Source organism: Puma concolor, chromosome B3 (genome assembly GCF_028749965.1).
Source record: "Puma concolor isolate L17-30 chromosome B3, mPumCon1.1.hap2, whole genome shotgun sequence".
Classification (NCBI taxonomy): Eukaryota; Metazoa; Chordata; class Mammalia; order Carnivora; family Felidae; genus Puma; species Puma concolor.
The window spans coordinates 109,226,027-109,245,607 of NC_141672.1; the positions used below are offsets into that span (position 1 = coordinate 109,226,027).

General features: G+C 46.7%; 1 protein-coding gene and 1 long non-coding RNA gene across 3 annotated transcripts in view; one reads left to right on the forward strand and one right to left on the reverse strand.

Annotated features, from left to right (window-relative positions):
* LOC147580275 (uncharacterized) overlaps positions 1-19,581 on the forward strand; it is a 65,957-nt gene that overhangs the window by 42,764 nt on the left and 3,612 nt on the right. The gene's annotated exons all lie outside the window — the stretch shown is intronic.
* PARP16 (poly(ADP-ribose) polymerase family member 16) overlaps positions 14,308-19,581 on the reverse strand; it is a 30,017-nt gene continuing 24,743 nt past the window's right edge. Inside the window, exon 6 of the mRNA XM_086710966.1 lies at positions 14,308-16,499. Within this exon, the coding sequence (XP_086567092.1) occupies positions 16,463-16,499 (37 nt within the window). The 3' untranslated portion in view covers positions 14,308-16,462. The remainder of the gene's footprint in view (positions 16,500-19,581) is intronic.

Here is a 19,581-nt window from a genome sequence, read left to right on the forward strand (position 1 = left end):
GCACATTTGGGTCATGCAGGGAGCTTTAAAACCCACCCGGCCCATGCCCATCAGAGATACTGATATAAGGATATGGGTACAGCCTGGACATCAGTATTTTTTAAAAGCTCTCGGTGATTCACTCCAGCCACAGCTGGGAACCACTTGCTTGGATGGGAAAGCACTGTCCTGGGGACTCGTTACAGGTACAACTGCTCCTTTGATGAGCAAGGGCACCACACCGCCCATTTTCTCGAACATGCAATCCCATGGATGCCTGAAATCCCCTGACAGAGTAAAGGGAAAAGCACTTTGAAAAGGCAGGTGAGGGGTCCTGCAGGTTTGCTCTGTGCCTTTCCAAGTCCACCCTGCCCACAGACAGACGCCTCTGAGCCACCAGCCCGGTCCCACGCTGGAGCCCCACAGACCTGCCCTAGTGACCCCTCTGCTGAGTGGGCCAGGTCCACCCCAGAGGGACTCGGGCCTGTGGCTCCCTCCCAGACACAGGCCCTGAACCCGAGAGTGGGACCGTGAGGTGGAGGTGACCCCACTCCCGTCACCCCTCACTGCATGTTGGGGTAAAGGGCAGCTGTCACTACAGAATTAACTGGGAAAGAGGCAGTGCCCCATACTGGGGAGGAGAGGATGTTCAGGGGCCTGGTGGGGAGAGTGACATCTGCCTTCTTCACCCGCAGAAGGTTCCACAGCCCAGAGGAAGAAAACAGCTGGAGAGCTGGGCCCTCAGGGAAAGCAAGTGGGGAGCAGCACATCTTCTCACAGTGACCCACCCCCCAGGCCACCCCTTAGCGGCATATCCCAGAGTTAGTCTGGTCTTGGACACAGGAGGAGAGAACAGGTTCTCCCCAGGGGGGCAGCACAGCCCCTGCCTGAGGAGCTTCAGCCAAAGTCCAGGCTCCCAGCAGAGGCCAGAGCCCACAGCCTAGCTAGGCCTGAGGTTCTACAACAGGGCAGTGAACAGGCCTGGGGACTGGGGTCACAGGAGAGGTGGCTGGTTTTCCTCAGGCACTCGCTGGAGAAGTGGTTCTTCTGAGGTTTACTCGCTGTCCTGTGTCCCCAGCTCCTGGCCAGGGTAGGAAAGGAGAGGGAGGGAGATGAAGGGGGTGTGGTGGGGCACAGCATGGCAGGCAGGAAGGAGGAGGGGACAGCAGAGCTGCCAGACTGGGCCCCACCAGCAGGGAGTCCAGGAATAGCAGCAACCACAACCACCACCTTAGGGAGTGTCATCCTGCCCACTTTTGTTTTCCAACTGAGGGCACATTAAGGGTGGGCACAGGGAGGCACCAGGCCTTTTGGATGCACCAGAGAAGCATCTACAGCCTCAGCAAGGTCAGGGGCAACAGGGAACGACTGAGCTGGAAAAAAACTTCAGTCTCAACAAGTCTGCCCCTGCCTCCTGATATCTAAGGTAGAAAATACACAGACTTTGAAGCCGAAAGAACTGGATTAAACCATGCCTCCACCACAAATTACCTGTATTCACGCATTCATCCTAAAAATAGTTTCAGCTTCTACTATGTAGCAGGCCCTGAGCTATGTGCTGGGGTTACTAACAAAAACGAAGCCTAGTCCCTATCTTTGAGGAACTTACCCAGAAAAGGAGTGATGGACCCATAAACAGATCTCAGGGAAGGCTCCCTAGAGGAGGTGTTGTCAGAGTTGACTGTAAATATGAATAGCAGTTAGATGAAAAGGAAGAGGAAGGGCACTCCAGGCAGAGAAGACAACATGAGCAAAACCAGCATGGTGTGTCAGGAGCTGCTGGGAGATGAAGCACGTGGCAGTGTCTCTGTCAAGATTCTTAGTTGAGAGCAACAGAAACCAGTGCTAGCTAGTTTAAGCAGAAAAGGAATTTACTAAAAGGATATTGGATCCCACATTCCTGGAAGCCCTTTTTGATTTATTAAAGTTTGTTTAAGTAATCTCTACACCCAACATGGGGCTCAAACTCATGACCCCGAGATCAGGAGTTTCATGCTTGGTTGACCAAGCCAGTTAGTTAGGTACCCGAGGCCCCAGTTTAGAATCTCAAAGCTAAACTCCTCAAACCCACACAGGGCAGGAAACATGGCAAAGTTAGCTCTGGAGGCACCCCAGAGGTCATTTTTGTCTATAGTTCCTAATCTTGAGTCCATGGGAGCAAAAAGATATATAGAATATTTTGAGTATGTGTAAATGTATTTTTCTGGGGACAAGGTCCATGACTTTTATCAGATTCTCAAAGGAACCCACACTATAGGTCAGATTCTCCCAGAAGCAAATCCTGAAGTGAAGATTCATGTGTAAGTGATTTAGTAAAGAAATGTTCCCAGGAGAAGCCAGTAAGGTAGAAAAGGAAGCAGGATAGTAGGGAAAGGGGACGAAACCAGGGAAGAGTGTAATTTTGTGTGAAACCACACTCAGCCTGATGCTTAGGGAACTCAGGGGCATTAATTGCACCTTCAAGTTTTTTCCTACTCAAGACAAAGTAGCTAGGCTTTTGTACTCTCATGGCAGTGGGTCATTGGCTATGGGCCAGGTGCCCTGCAGTTTTGTGTGGGTCATAAACTGCCAGGCACTTTCAGCTCTCCTAAGGGAAAAGAAGTCTCCAGCTCCCAAGGGCAATCCTTGAACGTTTAATGAAGGGTTGCAGGCACAAGGCTGGTAAAGGGAATTTGAGGGATTTGGGCATGTATAGTTCATATTCCAAAAAATTCAGGAATCACTGATCTAGTACAACCACATAATTTTATAGACTAGGAAATGGGGAACACTTCTGATTGTGTAGTGCCTAGGTACCCAACTAAACCTCATAAACCTTCTAAACACCCCCAAATTCTAGATAAAGGAAAAAAAATCTTTTTTCTTTTTGAAAAAAATCTTATTAAACACACTTATGAACTGACGGTAAAGTAAGCAATGCTCAGGCCAGAAAGAGACAAAAGCTAGAATTCAGAGGGCAATGAATGAAAAGTAATGAAATCAGCTTTTACCTTGAATACATTGAACTTCGTGAACTTGAGCTTCAGTTTTTCAGCCTCATGGAAATGGGACAACATTTAATAAGTCCATGCTTGTGGCACCTGCATGGCTCAGTCGGTTGAGCATCCAATTCTTTATTTTGGCCCAGGTCCTGATCCCAGGGTCGTAGGATCAAGCCCTATGTCCGGCTCCTTGCTGGCCATAGAATCTGCTTGAGATTCTCTCTCTCTCTCTCTCTCTCTCTCTCTCTCTGTCTCTCTCTCTTTAAAATAAAAAATTAAAAAGAATTAAAAAAAAGAAGACCATGCTTGAAACAATCACTAGCAAGAGACACTGGGACTGCTTTAATGACAGTAAACTAACAGTGACCCTCCTTATAGGCCCAGGCCCTGAACTACTTCCCCTAAAATAGTTCTTACAGGAGAGTGAATACCTGAAAGAGGTTGGGGGCTGTTAGGAAGACAGAAGAGGGAATGGCCATTAGGGAGCCAAGCAGCAGGGTCTGCTTCACTGAGGGAAGAACTCTGGTATTATGAACTTGACCCAAGGAAAATACCTTACAGCTTGGGAGAGGCAGGGGAGTGTGGGAGGGTGAAGAATCTGAGTTCACTTCTAAGTCTGCATTCATGTCTGAGTCCTATGGAGGAACATAGCATAATGAAAAAAATGTAGGGTGTGTGAACCAGACTGACACCATCTTGGACAAATCCACCATGATGGTCGCTCCACGATCTGAAGCCTTCTTGAGCACAACCCCACAAACATATTCTTTCTTTTTGTTTATCCACACCCTTAAGTACATCCTCAGGGCATAATGTCCTCAATATGCTCTGGAGATATGAATATGACAGACACCTATTTTCAAAAATTCTCCTCCTGGTGGTCCCAGAGCATGTACTCCCCAGCCTCTAGGCTATAAAAGCAGGTCTTATGGGAGACAGAGTTGTGGACATTTACTCATCTTTTGGTTGCCCAAGACATAGGCTTCTGTCCATATGTCCCTTTAATAAATTGTTTCTTGTCAAACTAATGGCTCCTTTGGCCTTTGGAGATCATTTTGCATATACCTCTCTTTTATGGAGTAAAGATTTCAAGTAGCAAGCTGTTCTGGAGGATTCTCAAAGCAGAGAGAAGCATTCCCCCCTCCACGGTGGTATTCCTCACAGCTTTGGCCTCTCAAGTGCTCTTTGCCTCAATCAAAGCAGGGAAAGATAGGGGGAGCCCTACTGGAACAGGTTGCTTGTGAGCCCATAGGAGCTGAAGCCTGAGGTCTCTCAGAAATAGATGGGTAGTTTTTCAGGGACTCCAGGGGTTCTTTATCCATCTCACCTCAGCAGGTGGATGCAAAGAACAGGTAGAATTTGGGTGCTTATTGTTTCATTTTTATTCATGTAGCTCCATTTATATTGAGGCCTTAGGATATAAATGGAGGAGTCCAGATTGTAAAAAATCTGAAAAATAGATCCTGGACTTGGTAATTAGTAGGTTCTTGGTGGTTTTAGAAAGAGAAGCTTCAGAGATTGAAATCACCCTCCAGGGATCTAGGAGGGGGAAGAAGGAAATATGATGGGAGGGGACACAAAGACTGGGACAAGAGGTCTCCAGGAAGTTAAAGAAGCCAAGGAGGAAGTGTGGAGGGATTAAAGTTGTCCACCAGTAGGAAGGCTATGCTGGGTGTGGGGTTTGACATTTAAGATTTCTGAGGAAGAGTATCTAACCCAAATTATTTAACTACCAAATTATTTAATCTCGCTGAGCCTCAGCCTCCTAATTTATGAAATGGAACTAAATTTCCTACCTAGTAAAAGTAAAAACACCTTTTGTCTCTCAGGATTAATGGCAAAGCATGTAAGTGTGGTATGTGGGATGTGGCAGGCACTCGAGGACTGTAGAAGGATGAAGGAAAGTGTGTCATTTCTCATCTATGGACCTAAATTTCCTAATCCTTACTAATTGCTGACTTTATCTGTCAGTTACTGAGAGAGATTAACATCTTCCACTGTGTTGTGAATTTGTCCATTTTTATTTTGCTTTCCTTGCTTTCTCCTTTTGCTTTGTTTTGAAGTTATTAGGTATATATGCATTTTTTAAGTTTATTTATTTATTTAAGTAATCTCTACCCCCGACATGGGGCTCAAACTCACAACCCCAAGATCAAGAGTCACACATTCTACTCACTGAGCCAGTCAGGCACCTCTAGATGTATATAAATTTAAGATTATTCTTTTTGATGAATTGAACCTTTTATCATTATGAAGTGACCCTTTTGTTTCTCATAATGCTTTTTGTCTTAAAGTCTACTTGGACTAAGATTAATATAAATATATCAGCTTCCTTTGGTTACTATTTTTTTTATTAATTTTTTTTAACGTTTATTTATTTTTGAGACAGAGAGAAACAGAGCATGAACAGGGGAGGGGCAGAGAGAGAGGGAGACACAGAGTCGGAAGCAGGCTCCAGGCTCTGAGCCATCAGCCCAGAGCCCGACGCGGGGCTCGAACTCACGGACTGTGAGATCATGACCTGAGCTGAAGTCGGACGCTTAACCGACTGAGCCACCCAGGCGCCCCTGGTTACTATTTGAAAGATTTTTTTCCATCCTTTTAAACTTTCTGTGTTCTTATGTTTTAAATGTGACTTTATGAATAGCTTATAACTAGACTCATTACCTGGTCTAGTTTGGCAATATTTTTCTTTTAACTGAAGCCTAAAGTCCATTTACATTTATTAAAACACTGATACAACTTAACAGAAACCCATGGGGGAGGGGAAGAAAAAAAAAAAAAAAAGAGGTTAGAGTGGGAGAGAGCCAAAGCATAAGAGACTCTTAAAAACTGAGAACAAATTGAGGGTTGATGGGGGGTGGGAGGGAGGGGAGGGTGGGTGATGGGTACTGAGCAGGGCACCTTTTGGGATGAGCACTGGGTGTTGTATGGAAACCAATTTGACAATAAATTTCATATATTGAAAAAAAAAAAAGAAAAATAGTTAGAAAAATTCTATCTCCAGCAAATTAAAAGCTAGAGAGAATAAAATATTTTGAAGTTTAAAAAAAAAAAACAACACTGATACATACACACATATACATCTATGTGTTTATTTATTGGTATGCATGTATGTATTTCTAACCTATTATTTTTTATTTTCTAGGTTTCCTTTTCTATTCTTTCTTGCTTTCTTGTTTTCCCTTATTCCATTTTTCTCTTTACTAGTTTGCAAATTATACCTTTTTTTTTTGCTAGGTTTAATGGTTATACTAGAAATTTTAACATGCATATTTTATTTGTCTGAACCTAAAGTTAATCAACATCTTTAATTTGTTCTTTTTAAAAATTTTTAAAAATGTTTATTTATTTTTGAGGGAGAGAGAGACAGACTGTGAGCCGGGGAGGGGCAGAGAGACAGGGAGACACAGAATCTGAAGCAGGCTCCAGGCTCTGAGCTGTCAGCACAGGGCCCAACACAGGGCTCAAACACACAAACTGTGAGATTATGACCTGAGCCAATGTCTGACACTTAACTGACTAAGCCATCCAGGCACCCCACAATCATTCATTTTTATCTCTCATGGTGCCAGGACTAACTGGGATCACTAGGTAACTCTTGCTCAGGGTCTCTCATGTGGTTGCAGTCTGATGGAGACTAAGGCTAGAATCATCTCAAAACCTTGTTTGGTACACGTCTCACAGTTGATTCTGGCTGTAGGCTAGGTTTTCAGTGGGGCTGAACACCTACATTTGGCCTCTCTATGTGGCCTGGGTATCTTCATAGCATGGAAGCTAGGTTCTAAAAGGGAATATCTAAGCAGAGCAGTCCAGGAGGAAACCATATTACTTTTTATGGCCTAGCCTTAGATGTCACACAGCATCACTTCTGCCACATTCTGTTAATTACATGCAAGTCATTAGACCAGCTCATATTTAAAGGAAGGTCAATTAGGCTCTATCTCTTGGTGGAAGAGTGTCAAAAAATTTGCAGACATGTTTTAAAACTATTATATACCCCTTCTGTATGCCAAGCACTAGACAAGGCACTTGGGATAGTGGTAAGTCACAAACCCTAACTTTATAGTACTTACAGTCTAATTGTAGAGATACACACTAATAAAATAATATTACAAATATGTATAAAATTGTAAACTTTGATAGTGCTATGAAAGATGAACAGAGGGAACTATGAGAAATTATATCACACATTTGTATGACATGGACCAGGGACCCAAGGAAGACTTCCCCAAGGAAAAGACATCTGGGTTGAGATCTGAAACGTTAGTGGATGCTAACTCTGTGAAGCATGTTAAAGAAGCGCCTTTCAGACAAAGAGACCAACAGCCACTGGCCCTGGGACAGGAGGAAAGGTGACCTAAGAGGCGGCCAGTATATCTGGAGGCAGATAGCAGAGGAGAGAGGTGTGAGACAGGGCTCTGGCAGAGGTGGGCTGAGACCAGGCCCCTGGACTTTGTAGGCTAGGTGAGGATATCGGCCTTTGGCCTTAAAGGTGCAGAAAGCTGTTGAGAGTCACTCACTGGCGAGTGATGTAGGCAGATCTGGACCCTAAAGCTCACTTTGGCTGCTGTGTGGATGGCCCCTGCCAGATGCTGAGTCAGGACTGGGAGGGCTGCGAGACTCTTGTCTGCAATACCTCCCCTCTCCATGAGACTCCCATGCACATGCTGAAGCCAGCAGTGGCCTACATCGTATACCTCTAGGCTGGGCTCCAATACCCTATACTTGGGCTTCCTCAGTCCCTCTTCTAAGGTACAGGAAGTTCTGCCATTTTGCATTCTTAATTAGTCACTCCTTTAGTCTGTCAGTTAGTTGGTATAGCAGATTGAAGAGTAGTCCCCAAAAGATATGTCCGCATCCTGATCCCCAGAACCTGTGACTATTACCTTATTTGGAAAAAGGGTCTTTATGAATGTAATTAAGTTCAGGATCTTGAGATTAGGATATTATCCTTGATTATCTGTGGATCATAAATCCTGTGACAAATGTCCTTATAAGAATGAGGCAAAGAGATATTTGAAATGGACAGAAGAGGAGGAAGTAATGTGACGGAGACAGAGATTCGAGTGGTATGGCTACAAGCCAAAGAATGCCAACATCTGCCAGAAGCTGGAAGAGTCAAGGAACGGATTGTCCCCTAGAGCCTCCAGAAGGAGTGTGGCCCTACTGACACCTTGATTTCAGCCCAGGGATCTGGTTTTTGAACTTCTGGCCTCCAAAACTGTGGAAGAATACATTTCTGCCAGTTTAAAGCCACAGTTTGTGGTAATTCATTACAGCAGCCATAGGAAATGAATATGGTTGGGTACTTCTTTAGTTGTTCCTTCCTGATGGGATTTACTGGCTCCTTCAGGGGACTTCCAAATGCTGGAATGCCCCAGGCTCAGTCCTCAGAGCTTTCTTTGACTATTCTCTCTCTTTGTGACCTCATCCATTCACTTGGCATCAAAATACCACTTATTTGCTAAAACTCTCCACATTTTATCTCCTCCCAGACCCTTCTCATGGAACCCAAACATCTTCACAGGTAGATGAAAAGATAACTCTTGTTCTCTACCCTTCCCACTTCCCCACCCACAGATTCTCCTGGCCGAGCATCCTCAGCCACTTAGTGCTCTAGGTAGAAATGTGGTAGCCATCCTGGATTTCTCCATTTCGCTCATGCCTTATATACAACTGACAGCAAGTCTTGTTGTTTAGATCTCAAATGAGATCTGTCCCTTCTCCTCCATTTCCACTGCCACCACAGCCACTAGCATCTCTTACCCAGATGACTATCCCAGCTCCTAAGGACTCCCAGCTTCTTCTTTTCTTCATGTTTATTTAGAGAGAGAATGTCTGTGAGGGAGGGGAAGAGAGAGAGGGGGAGAGAGAATCCCAAGCAGGCTCCATGATGTCAGCACAGAGGCCCATGCAGGGCTCGGTCTCACAAACTGTGAGATCATGACCTGAGCCAAAATCAAGTCAGACATTCAACTGACTAAGCCACCAGGCACCCCAACATTAATTGATTTTCAAATATTTCTTCAACCTGGCATTTCTCAATAAATCCCACTTAACTGATGAATTATCTTTTTATGCATTGTTGGATTTACTTTGCTAGAATTTTTATTTATTTATTTATTTTGCACTTGTGTTCATAAAGGATATTAGTCTGTAGTTTTCTTTTCTGGGAATGTTTTGTCTGATGTTGGTATCAGAGTAATGCTGGCCTCATAGAATGAATTGGGAAGTGTTCATTCCTCTTCACTTTTCTGGAAGATTTTATATAAAATTGGTATTTTTTCTTCTTTAAATGTTTGGTAGAATTCACCAGTGAAGGCATCCAGGCCTGAAGTTTTCTTTATGGGAAAAATTTTAATGATAAATTTAATTTCTTTATTGGTTATACAGTTATTCAGGTTATCTATTTCTTCTTGAACTTGTGTCACACTTTTGCTTAAAGCCCTCAGTGTTGGGGCACCTGGATGGCTCAGTTGGTTAAGCATCTGACTCTTGATTTCAGCTCAGGTCATGATCTTGTAGTTTGTGAGATTGAGCCCCACATTGGGCTCTGTGCTGACAGTGCAGAGCCTGCTTGGGATATTCTCTCTCTCTCTCTCTCTCTCTCTCTCTCAAAAATAAATAAATAAATAAATAAATAAATAAATAAATAAATAAATAAATAAATAAAAAGCCCTCAGTGTTTCCCCCTCACATCTACATCCTTGCTGTGGCTTGCAAGACCCTGTCTGGTCTGTTCCTGCCCTCCTCCCCAACCTCATCTACACGGTACCTTCCCCTCACACCATGTTTCAGTCACATTGGTCTTCTGGTTAATTCCAAGATTATGTCAAACTCTTCCCTAGCTCAAGGCCTTGGCATTGCTGTTCCCTCTATCTGGAAAGCTCTTCCATAGGCTCCTTATTCTCATTCCTCAGGTCTCAGATTACATGTCAAGGAGGTCTTCCCTGAATATTATTTTCAGGGTAGGGCCTGCTGGATACTCTCTCACACAGAATCTTGTTTCCATCTATAATATATGTATCACATCCTGTCAGTGTTTTGTTTGCTTATTGTCAGCTCCCTAAGAGCAGGAATCTTGTCTGTCTTGTTCACTGCTCATCCTCAGTACCCAACACAAGATCTGGCACAAGTGAGGTGTTCAATTACTATTTTTTAAATAAGTAGACTTACTTAGTGGTTTGGCCTATTGGTCAGTCAGGCAATGAGGAAGGCAGTAAGTCTTCTGTGAGCCCGCCTATCAGTCTGAGGTTTTTGCTCAGCCTGGAATAGGTCAGGCAGGCACTGAGTGGGCTGGTTGCCCTATGGAGTGGGTCTGTGTGACTGATGAGCCCCCCCTGTGAAGTCAGCCCAGGATTCTGAGGGACACAAAGAAGTGAAAAGCCAAGGTCTATCCCCAAGAAGCTTCTGGCCCACCTGTCTACTTGGAGACTCACTGTTCCCTACTGCCCAGCCAGGACATGAAATGGGATAGAACAGGGTAGACAGGGGAAGGCTGCAGAGCCTGGTCCAGCCTCTGGCAGCTGCTCCTCAGCAGTTCTGTTACAAGCCTTCCAAACCTCATAAAAACCTCACCTAGTGACTGACATGCTCAGGAAGAGCCTGTACAAGGGACACAGAGAGGGCTTTGTATCTTCTTCCCCACCCCACCTCCCAACCTCCCCTGACCTGGGTCCTCTGCTCATGGAAACTGCCCCACTGGACCTGGCTGCCTGGCCCCAGGAGACAGGCTGTGATGCACGTTGTCACTGCCTGCTCTCTACAGGGGCAGGACATGGGCCTGTACCTCTAGGGACCACTCCTTGCAACCGAACCCATCCTAGGTACCCCCCTTCATAGACCAGAGAAGGCCCAGCTCTCTGGTTGAGCAAGAGACCTTGCATGGAAGCTAGAGACTTCATAGTTAATCCCAAGTTTCTTGAAGAATGTCCTGGCTATGAGTTATGGGTGTGGCTCGAGTCCCATCATGCATGAGTACGTGTAGGACACTATCAGACCTGCTTGTGTGGGAAGCAGCTGCTTACAATAACTAGGCAGTGGCACCCAGGCCGCCAGCAATAACTGAGACTCACTCCTGCTCACCGACCAGCTCCATGACCAGGAGGCTCTGCTCTGGTGACATCACCCTCCTCACACACTGCTAAGGGAAATGAGCTCAGGGCCGCCATCAGAGGCGGTATGTTTACTTACAGGGACCCTGGCTGTCAGCAGCTCATTGACCAGACATTCCCTGTCCTAGCCAGCATGAAGCAGAAATTTCCTTAAACATATTATTTTGGCCTCAACCCACCATTTGCTCCCTTGCTTCCAGTTTTTTTCAAGAGGAAAATTCCCAGTTCTAGCCCCAAATGGAGCAGCCCAGAGGTGGTGGGGAGAGATCACAATGACCCCCCTAAGGACCTTTCAGAGGTTAAGTTTCTCCCACCTCCCCAGTAATCCCTGGAGCTGCGAGATCAAACCAATTCTCAGTCACTCATGTGTGCATGGGATCAGAGGGATGGCCGGCATGACCTCAAGAGCAGACCCTCTCCTTCATGGCCTCCCTCATGGCCTCAGCCACCCTGAGCTCATACTCAAAGCATTTCCCAACTCAGCAACCCTGGCTAGGCCCTAGACCTCTCCCTCATTCCCTTCGGGTCAGGGATATTTCAGGAGAGCCCCAAAGCCGCCAGTTTTCACAGGCTCCAGGGGATTCCCAAGACGGGATCCAGGGGATTCCCACCCCCACCAGCCCTGGCTGAGAGGTACTGTCACTTGTCCCTCCCAATTCTCTTCCTGTTGTTCCTGCTGGAACTTAGCCATTCCGGGGGGCCCTGAGAGGAAAGGGGTCCTCAGTCTCCCCAGTGCTTCAGGATCTATCTGTGCCAGCAGCAGAGTGATGCCCTCCCAAGAGTATCAATCATGAGAGACAGGTGCTCTCTGCCTAGCTGGATCTGCCCACTATTGGGGCTGGTCAGGCAGGCCCAGACATGTCAGGGAGTCTGAGGCCTTACCTGACCCAGCTCTGCCCTGTGGCTTGATCCTACTTAGCTCAGCATCCTATGGCACCAGGGAGGGGCTCAGTGGCAGAATCAGGTCAGAAGAGGGCATTGAACCTGCATTTCATAGTTCTTTACCAAAGACTGAGGAAATGTCAAGGGTCCACATTGGAGAATGGGATAGAGGGAATGTCTCACACACAGATCTGAATTGGCAGCTTCTTGGAAGGTACTGATTTTCTTACGCAACTGTCCCTGCCCCCCAACCGGGCCAGAACTCCCTAAAACATACGGTTCCAATAATTTCAATTAGTCAACATGTCTAGTGAACCCAGAATTTATAAAATAAGGAAGCTGGAAAGACCCTTGATGAGGACAGAAGCTAATATTTATTGAATATCTACTGTAAGCCTGACATGGTACTCAACACTTTACACACATTATCTTATTCAATCCTCATAACTCTGAGGGAGATTAAATAACTCTAAAAGAGACACAGCTTGGGGCGCCTGGGTGGCGCAGTCGGTTAAGCGTCCGACTTCAGCCAGGTCACGATCTCGCGGTCCGTGAGTTCGAGCCCCGCGTCAGGCTCTGGGCTGATGGCTCGGAGCCTGGAGCCTGTTTCCGATTCTGTGTCTCCCTCTCTCTCTGCCCCTCCCCTGTTCATGCTCTGTCTCTCTCTGTCCCAAAAATAAATAAAAAACGTTGAAAAAAAAAATTAAAAAAAAAAAAAAAGAGACACAGCTTGTATACAGCAGAGCTGGGATTCAAACCCAGTTCTGTCTGATCCCGCAGATTCTACAATTATGCATTCTTCCATTTGACTTCTAGAAAGTAATTAACTTAGGAAATCAATCACATTTCTTCTGTAAACCAAGCAAGACCTGTAAGTTAAAGATGTGCTAATACAGTCCCTCCATTCTGCAGATGAGGAAAATGAGGCCAGATCACAGAGTGAGTCTTTTTATTTGTTTACTTGTTTATTTTTCTTTAAGTAGGCTTCATGCCCAGTGTGGAGCCCAACGCCAGGCTTGAACTCATGACCCTGAAATAAAGACCTGAGCTGAAATCAAGAGTCAGTGTTGCCTGGGTGGCTCAGTTGGCTGAGCATCTGACTCTTAATTTTGGCTCAGGTTATGACCTCACAGTCGTGAGATTGAACCCTGCATCATGCTCTGTGCTGACAGTGTGGAGCCTGCTTGGGATTCTCTCTCTCCCTCTGCTGCTCACATGCACTCTCTCTCTCTCTCCCTCAGAAGAAATAGGCTATAAAAGAGAAGCTATAAAAGAGAGACAGAGACAGACAGACAGACAGACAGACGCTTAAATGACTGAGCCATCCAGGCAACCTACAGAGTGAGTCTTAAATTGACCATAGGACAGTGGCTCAAACTCAGATCAGTGTCTCTCCAGCCACCCCAGCCTGTCTCATAGTCCTAAGTCAACCCAGGCAAGACAAGGGTGGTAGAAAAGCTGTGGGCTCTGCCCTCTAGGAGACAAGACAGACAAAGATGAACAGAGAAACAAACAGACATATAGACATCCACACAAGCAGACATGAAGAGGCATAGACACACAGGCAAAGATACACACATGGGTACTTATATCCATGTATTGTATTGTTCTCATCTATCTGCGGTGGTTCCTTTCCAGATTGCAAGTTCCATGAGGAAGCAGGCAGAAAGGGCCCTTACCCTGGGCTCACCTGTAGATGGCCACGCTCTTGCTCTACTCTGGCCACACTCCATTCCACACACTGAGAAGTAACCGGGCCCAAGAGGATGGATCCATGGGGAGCCCATTCCCCCATTCTAGATTATAAATCAGGTACATGAGACCCCATTATTTCCTGCTCAGAACCATTTGGGCAGACTTTGCCAGTAGTGTGCATACCCCGGAGCCCAAAAGGTGGCCAAAGGGCAGCTGTTTGTGGGGTGAATTCATGGAGTTTGGACACGTTAGGAGTAATACATGCTTGCAAGGCCATTCAAGATAGGGGACGGAGCCGGGATGGGGAAAAAGAGGCTGGGGCCACTTATTCTGCATTGCTGAATTCCAGCACAGAAGTCAGAGGAGTCAAGAATCCAAAATCAAACCCAGCCCTCTGGCTTATTGGGATTAAGTATTTTATTTAGCAGTTTGTTGTTTTAACTTATAACGTTTAAATATTTAGATGTACTGGGGCACCTGGGTGACTCAGTGGGTTAAGTGTGCAACTCTTGGTTTTGGCTCAGGTCATGATCTCACGGTTCATGAGTCTGAGCCCTGTATCAGGCTCCTGGCTAACAGCACGGAGCCTGCCTGGGATTCTCTCTCTCCCTCTCTCTCTCTGCCCCTCCTCTGCTCTGTCTCTCAAAAAAAAACAAAAAAAAACAAAAAAACAAAAAACTTAAAAATATATTTAGACATACAAATGTACGTCTTGCCCTGGTTCTTAAAAACATTAGGAGCTGCCCTGGATACCTCCCTAAGTTCCCAGTGCACAGTGCTCACAGAACAAGCACTTTAAAGATGTCTGTTAGTAAATGAGAAAATCATTTAGTGAATGAATTGAATGAGTGAATGCTTCTGCACAGATATAAACAGATAGGCATATACACTTTCAGGCACTCACCAACACATTATTGACAAGTATATATACCCACACTCCCAGAGATGCACATACCTAATAAACTTACATCTAGAAAGCCTGGTACGTGTTTATAACAAAATAACCTAAATGTTCATATGCACACTCCCACAGAAACTTGCAGGCACGTGCAGACCCACTCACTATGCAGAGGCCCACATGTTCCCTTGAAGATACCCACATACATGAGCTTACACAGAGATAGGGACTCATCGATATGCTGGCAAACATGCTTTTCCCACTGAGGAACCCAGCTCCAATCAGAAATGCAGCCGCCCAGACATGCAAACAACAGAACAGTCACATAAACTCACACTGATACATGCAGCTAGACAAAGACAACGCTGTAGGCCTAAGACAGACTGGGAGTGAGACACCTGTCCACAGAGACCCCCTGGCTGCCCTGGGCTCCCACACTGTCTGCCTCCCTCCCACTTCTGTCTGCGGCCAGAAGGGGCTCCTAGAGGAATTCCTTTTGCAGACTGGCTGAGAAAGGCTACTCTCTCCTCCTCCACAATCCCAGGCCAGAGTCCTGTGGCGGAGAAGCAGATGGTGTGTGCTGGGGGGTGCTCCCCCTTGCCAAGGACTCTGCCCTCCGTCCCCAGCCACCACCCGTAGCCTGCCAAGCCTAGGCTGTGTGCTGGCCTCTAGACAGAGACAGAGCCCCATGCAGGTCCTGCTGCCCCAGCTCTGCTTCCAAAAGCATGATTTAGGAGGGGCTGGTGAACGCGCTTTTCCAGAGGACTTACTTCCTCAGGAAATGGCTCGGCCACAAGCCTGATCTCCAAAACAGGCGTAGGATGAAAACACCTCTGCTCCTCTCCAAAAACATGGGCCGCCCCTCTCACTCAGAGCCCCTGTGTCACTTTTAGCCCCAGCATCCACAGCATTCCAAGGTGATGGACAGCAATGAAAGGTCCAGCGTCTAGTCCCACTTCTGCTGCTGACTCGCTGTGTCCATCTCCATAAAATGACCCCTTTGGGTGTGATGCCTTCAGATGTAGTCAGAATGAGATAGGAGTCTCTAATTCCCCAGGCAGTCTCTGGATAAGGGTGAGGGGCTCCAATCCTAGGAGGCAGTGGCCTGGTGTGGGCCTCCTCTTAAGTCACAGAGTCATTATTACATGCACAGAGCTTGTGCCAGGCAGTGGCTTGAAACAGAGGTGCCTCATGCTGAGGCAAAATGGGGACTCAGGCAGGAGTCAATGTCCTGTGTGGCCTGGAGACGGTGACCTCTCCTCTCCCTTTCCACCCTCTCGCCAGGTTCCCTAGGCCTCTGCTGGAGGTGGACACAGTGCTGCAGCCCCACCCAGTTGGGTGGGCCAAGAGACAGGAATGCTGCTCAGCACAGCTGGCCGGACAGGAGAGACTGTTTATTCTCTGCTGTCGGGAACATCCCAGACAATCAGGGGGATTTGGCTGCTGGCAACCCCTGGATTTGAGGACTCCAAGAAGTCAGCTTAATCAGAGCAGGCTGATGGCCTGAGCTCTGAGAAGGCAGCAGAGGTGGAAGGAAGGGGCCACCCCTCCCTGCCCCACATTCCATGCCATGTGCCTCTGAGCTCACCTCCTGGATCTGCAGTGACAGGGCAGAAAGGTGAATGGGGCTGAACCCAGCCTTTTAATCATGCAGCCATCAGGAGAGACTTCCTACAGTCCGACTCCCAGCATCCCAGGTGCCCCCTGCTTATGAGACATGTCAAAGCTAACGGCCTTAGCCTAGGAAGGGAGGTCATTTTGCATCCCCCAGACCCGTTCCAACCTCCCTGTGCTACCAGCCCAGATCCTTTCTGCTCAGGCAGTCCCTCTAGCTTCCGCCTTGTACTTGCCTGCCTTTCTTATTATTCCAGCTCCAGAGTCAGCTTTGGCGCTGCCTCTTCCAGGCCTTCTCACCTTGGGCAAGTCACCTCTCCAGGCCTGATTCTTCTGTAAAATAAAGATTACAGTATCCATCTCACAAGGACATTTTGAAGATTAAATGAGAGAATTCTTTCAATAGGCCCAGCATGCAGGAGGCACTTGATAAATGGTAGTGCCTTTCTCTCCCATTCTTTCTATTGGTGCAGACCTCACCTCTGGTATTCCTGAGGGCCCGGCCTCTCTGGTGTAGCTTATAACACGTGCCTGGTCACATCTCTACCTATTGCTGCTCCCAGATCTCAGAGTGCTTTGGGGTTCCGTAGCACTCTGTAGAAGAGTCCAAGTTGACCCAAGGAGGCATTTTGATGCCAAGGCTCTAGAAGGTCCCAGAACATGGTGGGGTTTTTGTTTTGTTTTGTTTTAGGTGTTTTTTGTTTTTTGTGGGGTTTTTTGGTGTGTTTTGCCCATCTCTCATTTTGCATAGGTTTGAGTGCCTTGTCTAAGGAGGTCAGGAAAAATTCATCAATCCTGACCCATTTGTTTGGAATTCATCTTTCTATATATTTAATAAAGAGTTTATACCAAAAATAATGAAATTCCAGGATGGCAAAGAGTATCAGTTAAGGACCCCTCCTCACTGTATCTCCCACAAGTTCCAATTTAAACTCTTAAATAAAAAAGGAGTCTATTGGTTGGTTACACAGTGAAAAGTCTGGCTTTAGGCACAACCAAACTGAGTATTCAAACAACGTCATCAGAACTTAGTTTCTCTTCCTCTCTTGGCTCTGCCTTCCACTGTGTCGGTGTCAGTAGGAGGCTTCCCATGGCAGCAAGATTCAAGGCGGCAACACCAGGACCAGCCTCTCACACTGACAGAATGGGAATGGGAGGCAAACGTCTCTTTCCCAGCAGCCCTTGCAAAAATCTTCTTATAGATTTCTTGGGGGTCACATGTTGGTATATGAACCAATCGCTAAGGCCAGAGAAATGCAGCTTGCTGATTGGCTCAGGCCTGTGCCACTGCTCCCTGCCTAGAGTGTGTGGGTAGAAGGAGCAGTCACCTTTACCCAGATCCAGTGAAAATGGAAAAGAGGTTGGTTTCCCAGCAGGAAGCTGGGGTATGGTACCAGGAGGGTGAGTGAACGATGGACCACAAACAGGTGTCTTCCAAAGGAAATCAATGGTCAAAGAACTAAGCAGATGAATACTTTTCAAGCACTTCCAAGCCCTTTAAAAATGTAATGGATGGAGCACCTGGGTGGCCCAGTTGGTTAAGTGTCCGACTTCGGCTCAGGTCATGATCTTGTGGTTCATGAGTTCGAGCCTCATGAGGGGCTCTGTGCTGACAGCTCAGAGCCTGGAGCCTGCTTCCCATTCTGTGTCTCCCTCTCTCTCTGCCCCTCCCCAGCTCACGCTCTGTCTCTCTCTGCCTCTCAAAAATAAATAAAACATTAAAATTTTTTTTTAAGTTTAAAAAAATATATAATTGATGTGCTAGTTTTAAATCCCTACAGATCTCTGACAGGCAATGTGTTATAGGGCCCATTTGGGATAGGCTATACTTGCCCAAGAACAGTAAACCTACATCTTTAACCAATCTGTAATCCATACTTCCCAGGAATTCGGACTGGCCTTTTCCCTTCCTGTCCACACTGGTGGGCAGCTTGACTGAACTGACCAATGCTGTGAGGGCTGGAAGGCCCTATCAGCACCGTAAGCTATTTTCACCAAGAACTTCCCTTGGCTAAATGGGCACTGAAAGAGGGTTGACTCCAGGGGCCTCAGCCTTCCCTTTCTCTCCTGACCCCCACAAGTCTCCTCTGGCCTTTGAATCTCCCCTGGTTGCTTTCTCTCTACTACCACTCTTCCCAACTCATTTCTAAATCCCATTTTCTTAGGAAAGACTTTGTCATCAGTCACTTATATGTGTGTATGAAGCAGCATCAAATCAGTAGTTTAACCCTTCTCAGGACTAGGTGCATTTTAACTCTTGTTTCAGTGAAACAAAAGGCTTTGTCCTGCCTACGCCCTACTGTTCCCAAAAGGTGAAGAGCAAATGGGACTCTGAAATCAGGCAACCAGTGTCCACAACCATCCCTGAAACCCTCACCCATCTGCACAGCCTTGCCACTGTGTTTTTTCTTCAAGTAGAATTTCGATCACCTTTGCTGACATTCAGTCATTACTCTCTGCTGTGGCAGGGAAGTTTCTTGAATCCTTTCATCCATTTATTCACTCAGCAGACTTTTCCTGAGTCTCCATCATCTTTTAGATACTGAGTATGCCAAGACAGCCCAGGCCCTGCTCCCTCTGACAGCCTGCAGTTGAATCTCAATGCTGGAAACATCACCTGCACACCAGATTTTTAACACAAGCAAAAAGCCTAGCCCAGTGGCTGGTAGTCAATAGGTATTCAAAAAGTGCTGCTTCCCCTTCCCAGGGCTCCACGATGTGGAGAACACTGGAAATTTTCTAAAACCTTTTCCAGGTGGACAGGAGTGCCAACAGAAGTGGGTGGAGATGGTGGTTTCTATCTCGCTTCAGAATGTCATGATTTGTTTTGGATGTTCCAAATGTCAGGTTGGAGATCATGCAAAGAAGAGGGGCTTATTCTAACCAGATCAGGGCTAGAGGCAGCCCAGGACACTGTCTCCCTGGTACACAGCCCCAGACAGTTTGGAAACAAACAGAAACCCATCCAGAGGAGGGAGACTGACAAAAGCAAAAACAAACAAAGGCCAAGAGATGGAAAACTCACGAGGTGGGGCCGGGTGGAAAGGAGGGGAGCGAGGAGAGATGGGTGGAGGCTGTGGAGGGGGCTTAAGGAGGGTGTGTGTGTGTGTGTGTGTGTGTGTGTGTGTGTGTGTGTGTGTGACAGAGAGAGAGAGAGACAGAGAGAGAGAGAGAGAGAGAGAGAGAGAGAGAGAGAGAGAGAGAGAGAGGAGCTGAACCCAGCTCCCCCCACCATCCCAAGAATCACCATGGCAATGGGGAGGGTGAGTGCAGCTGATTCCAGGCCAACACAAACCTCCAGGGCTTAGCAGCAGGATTGGGCTCAGATGCATGGGGCCATGTTCTAAAGAAAAAGATCTGAATTGGGCTCTTTAAGTCACAAACTCCCTACCAGCTCTGATTTTGTAAGCAATCA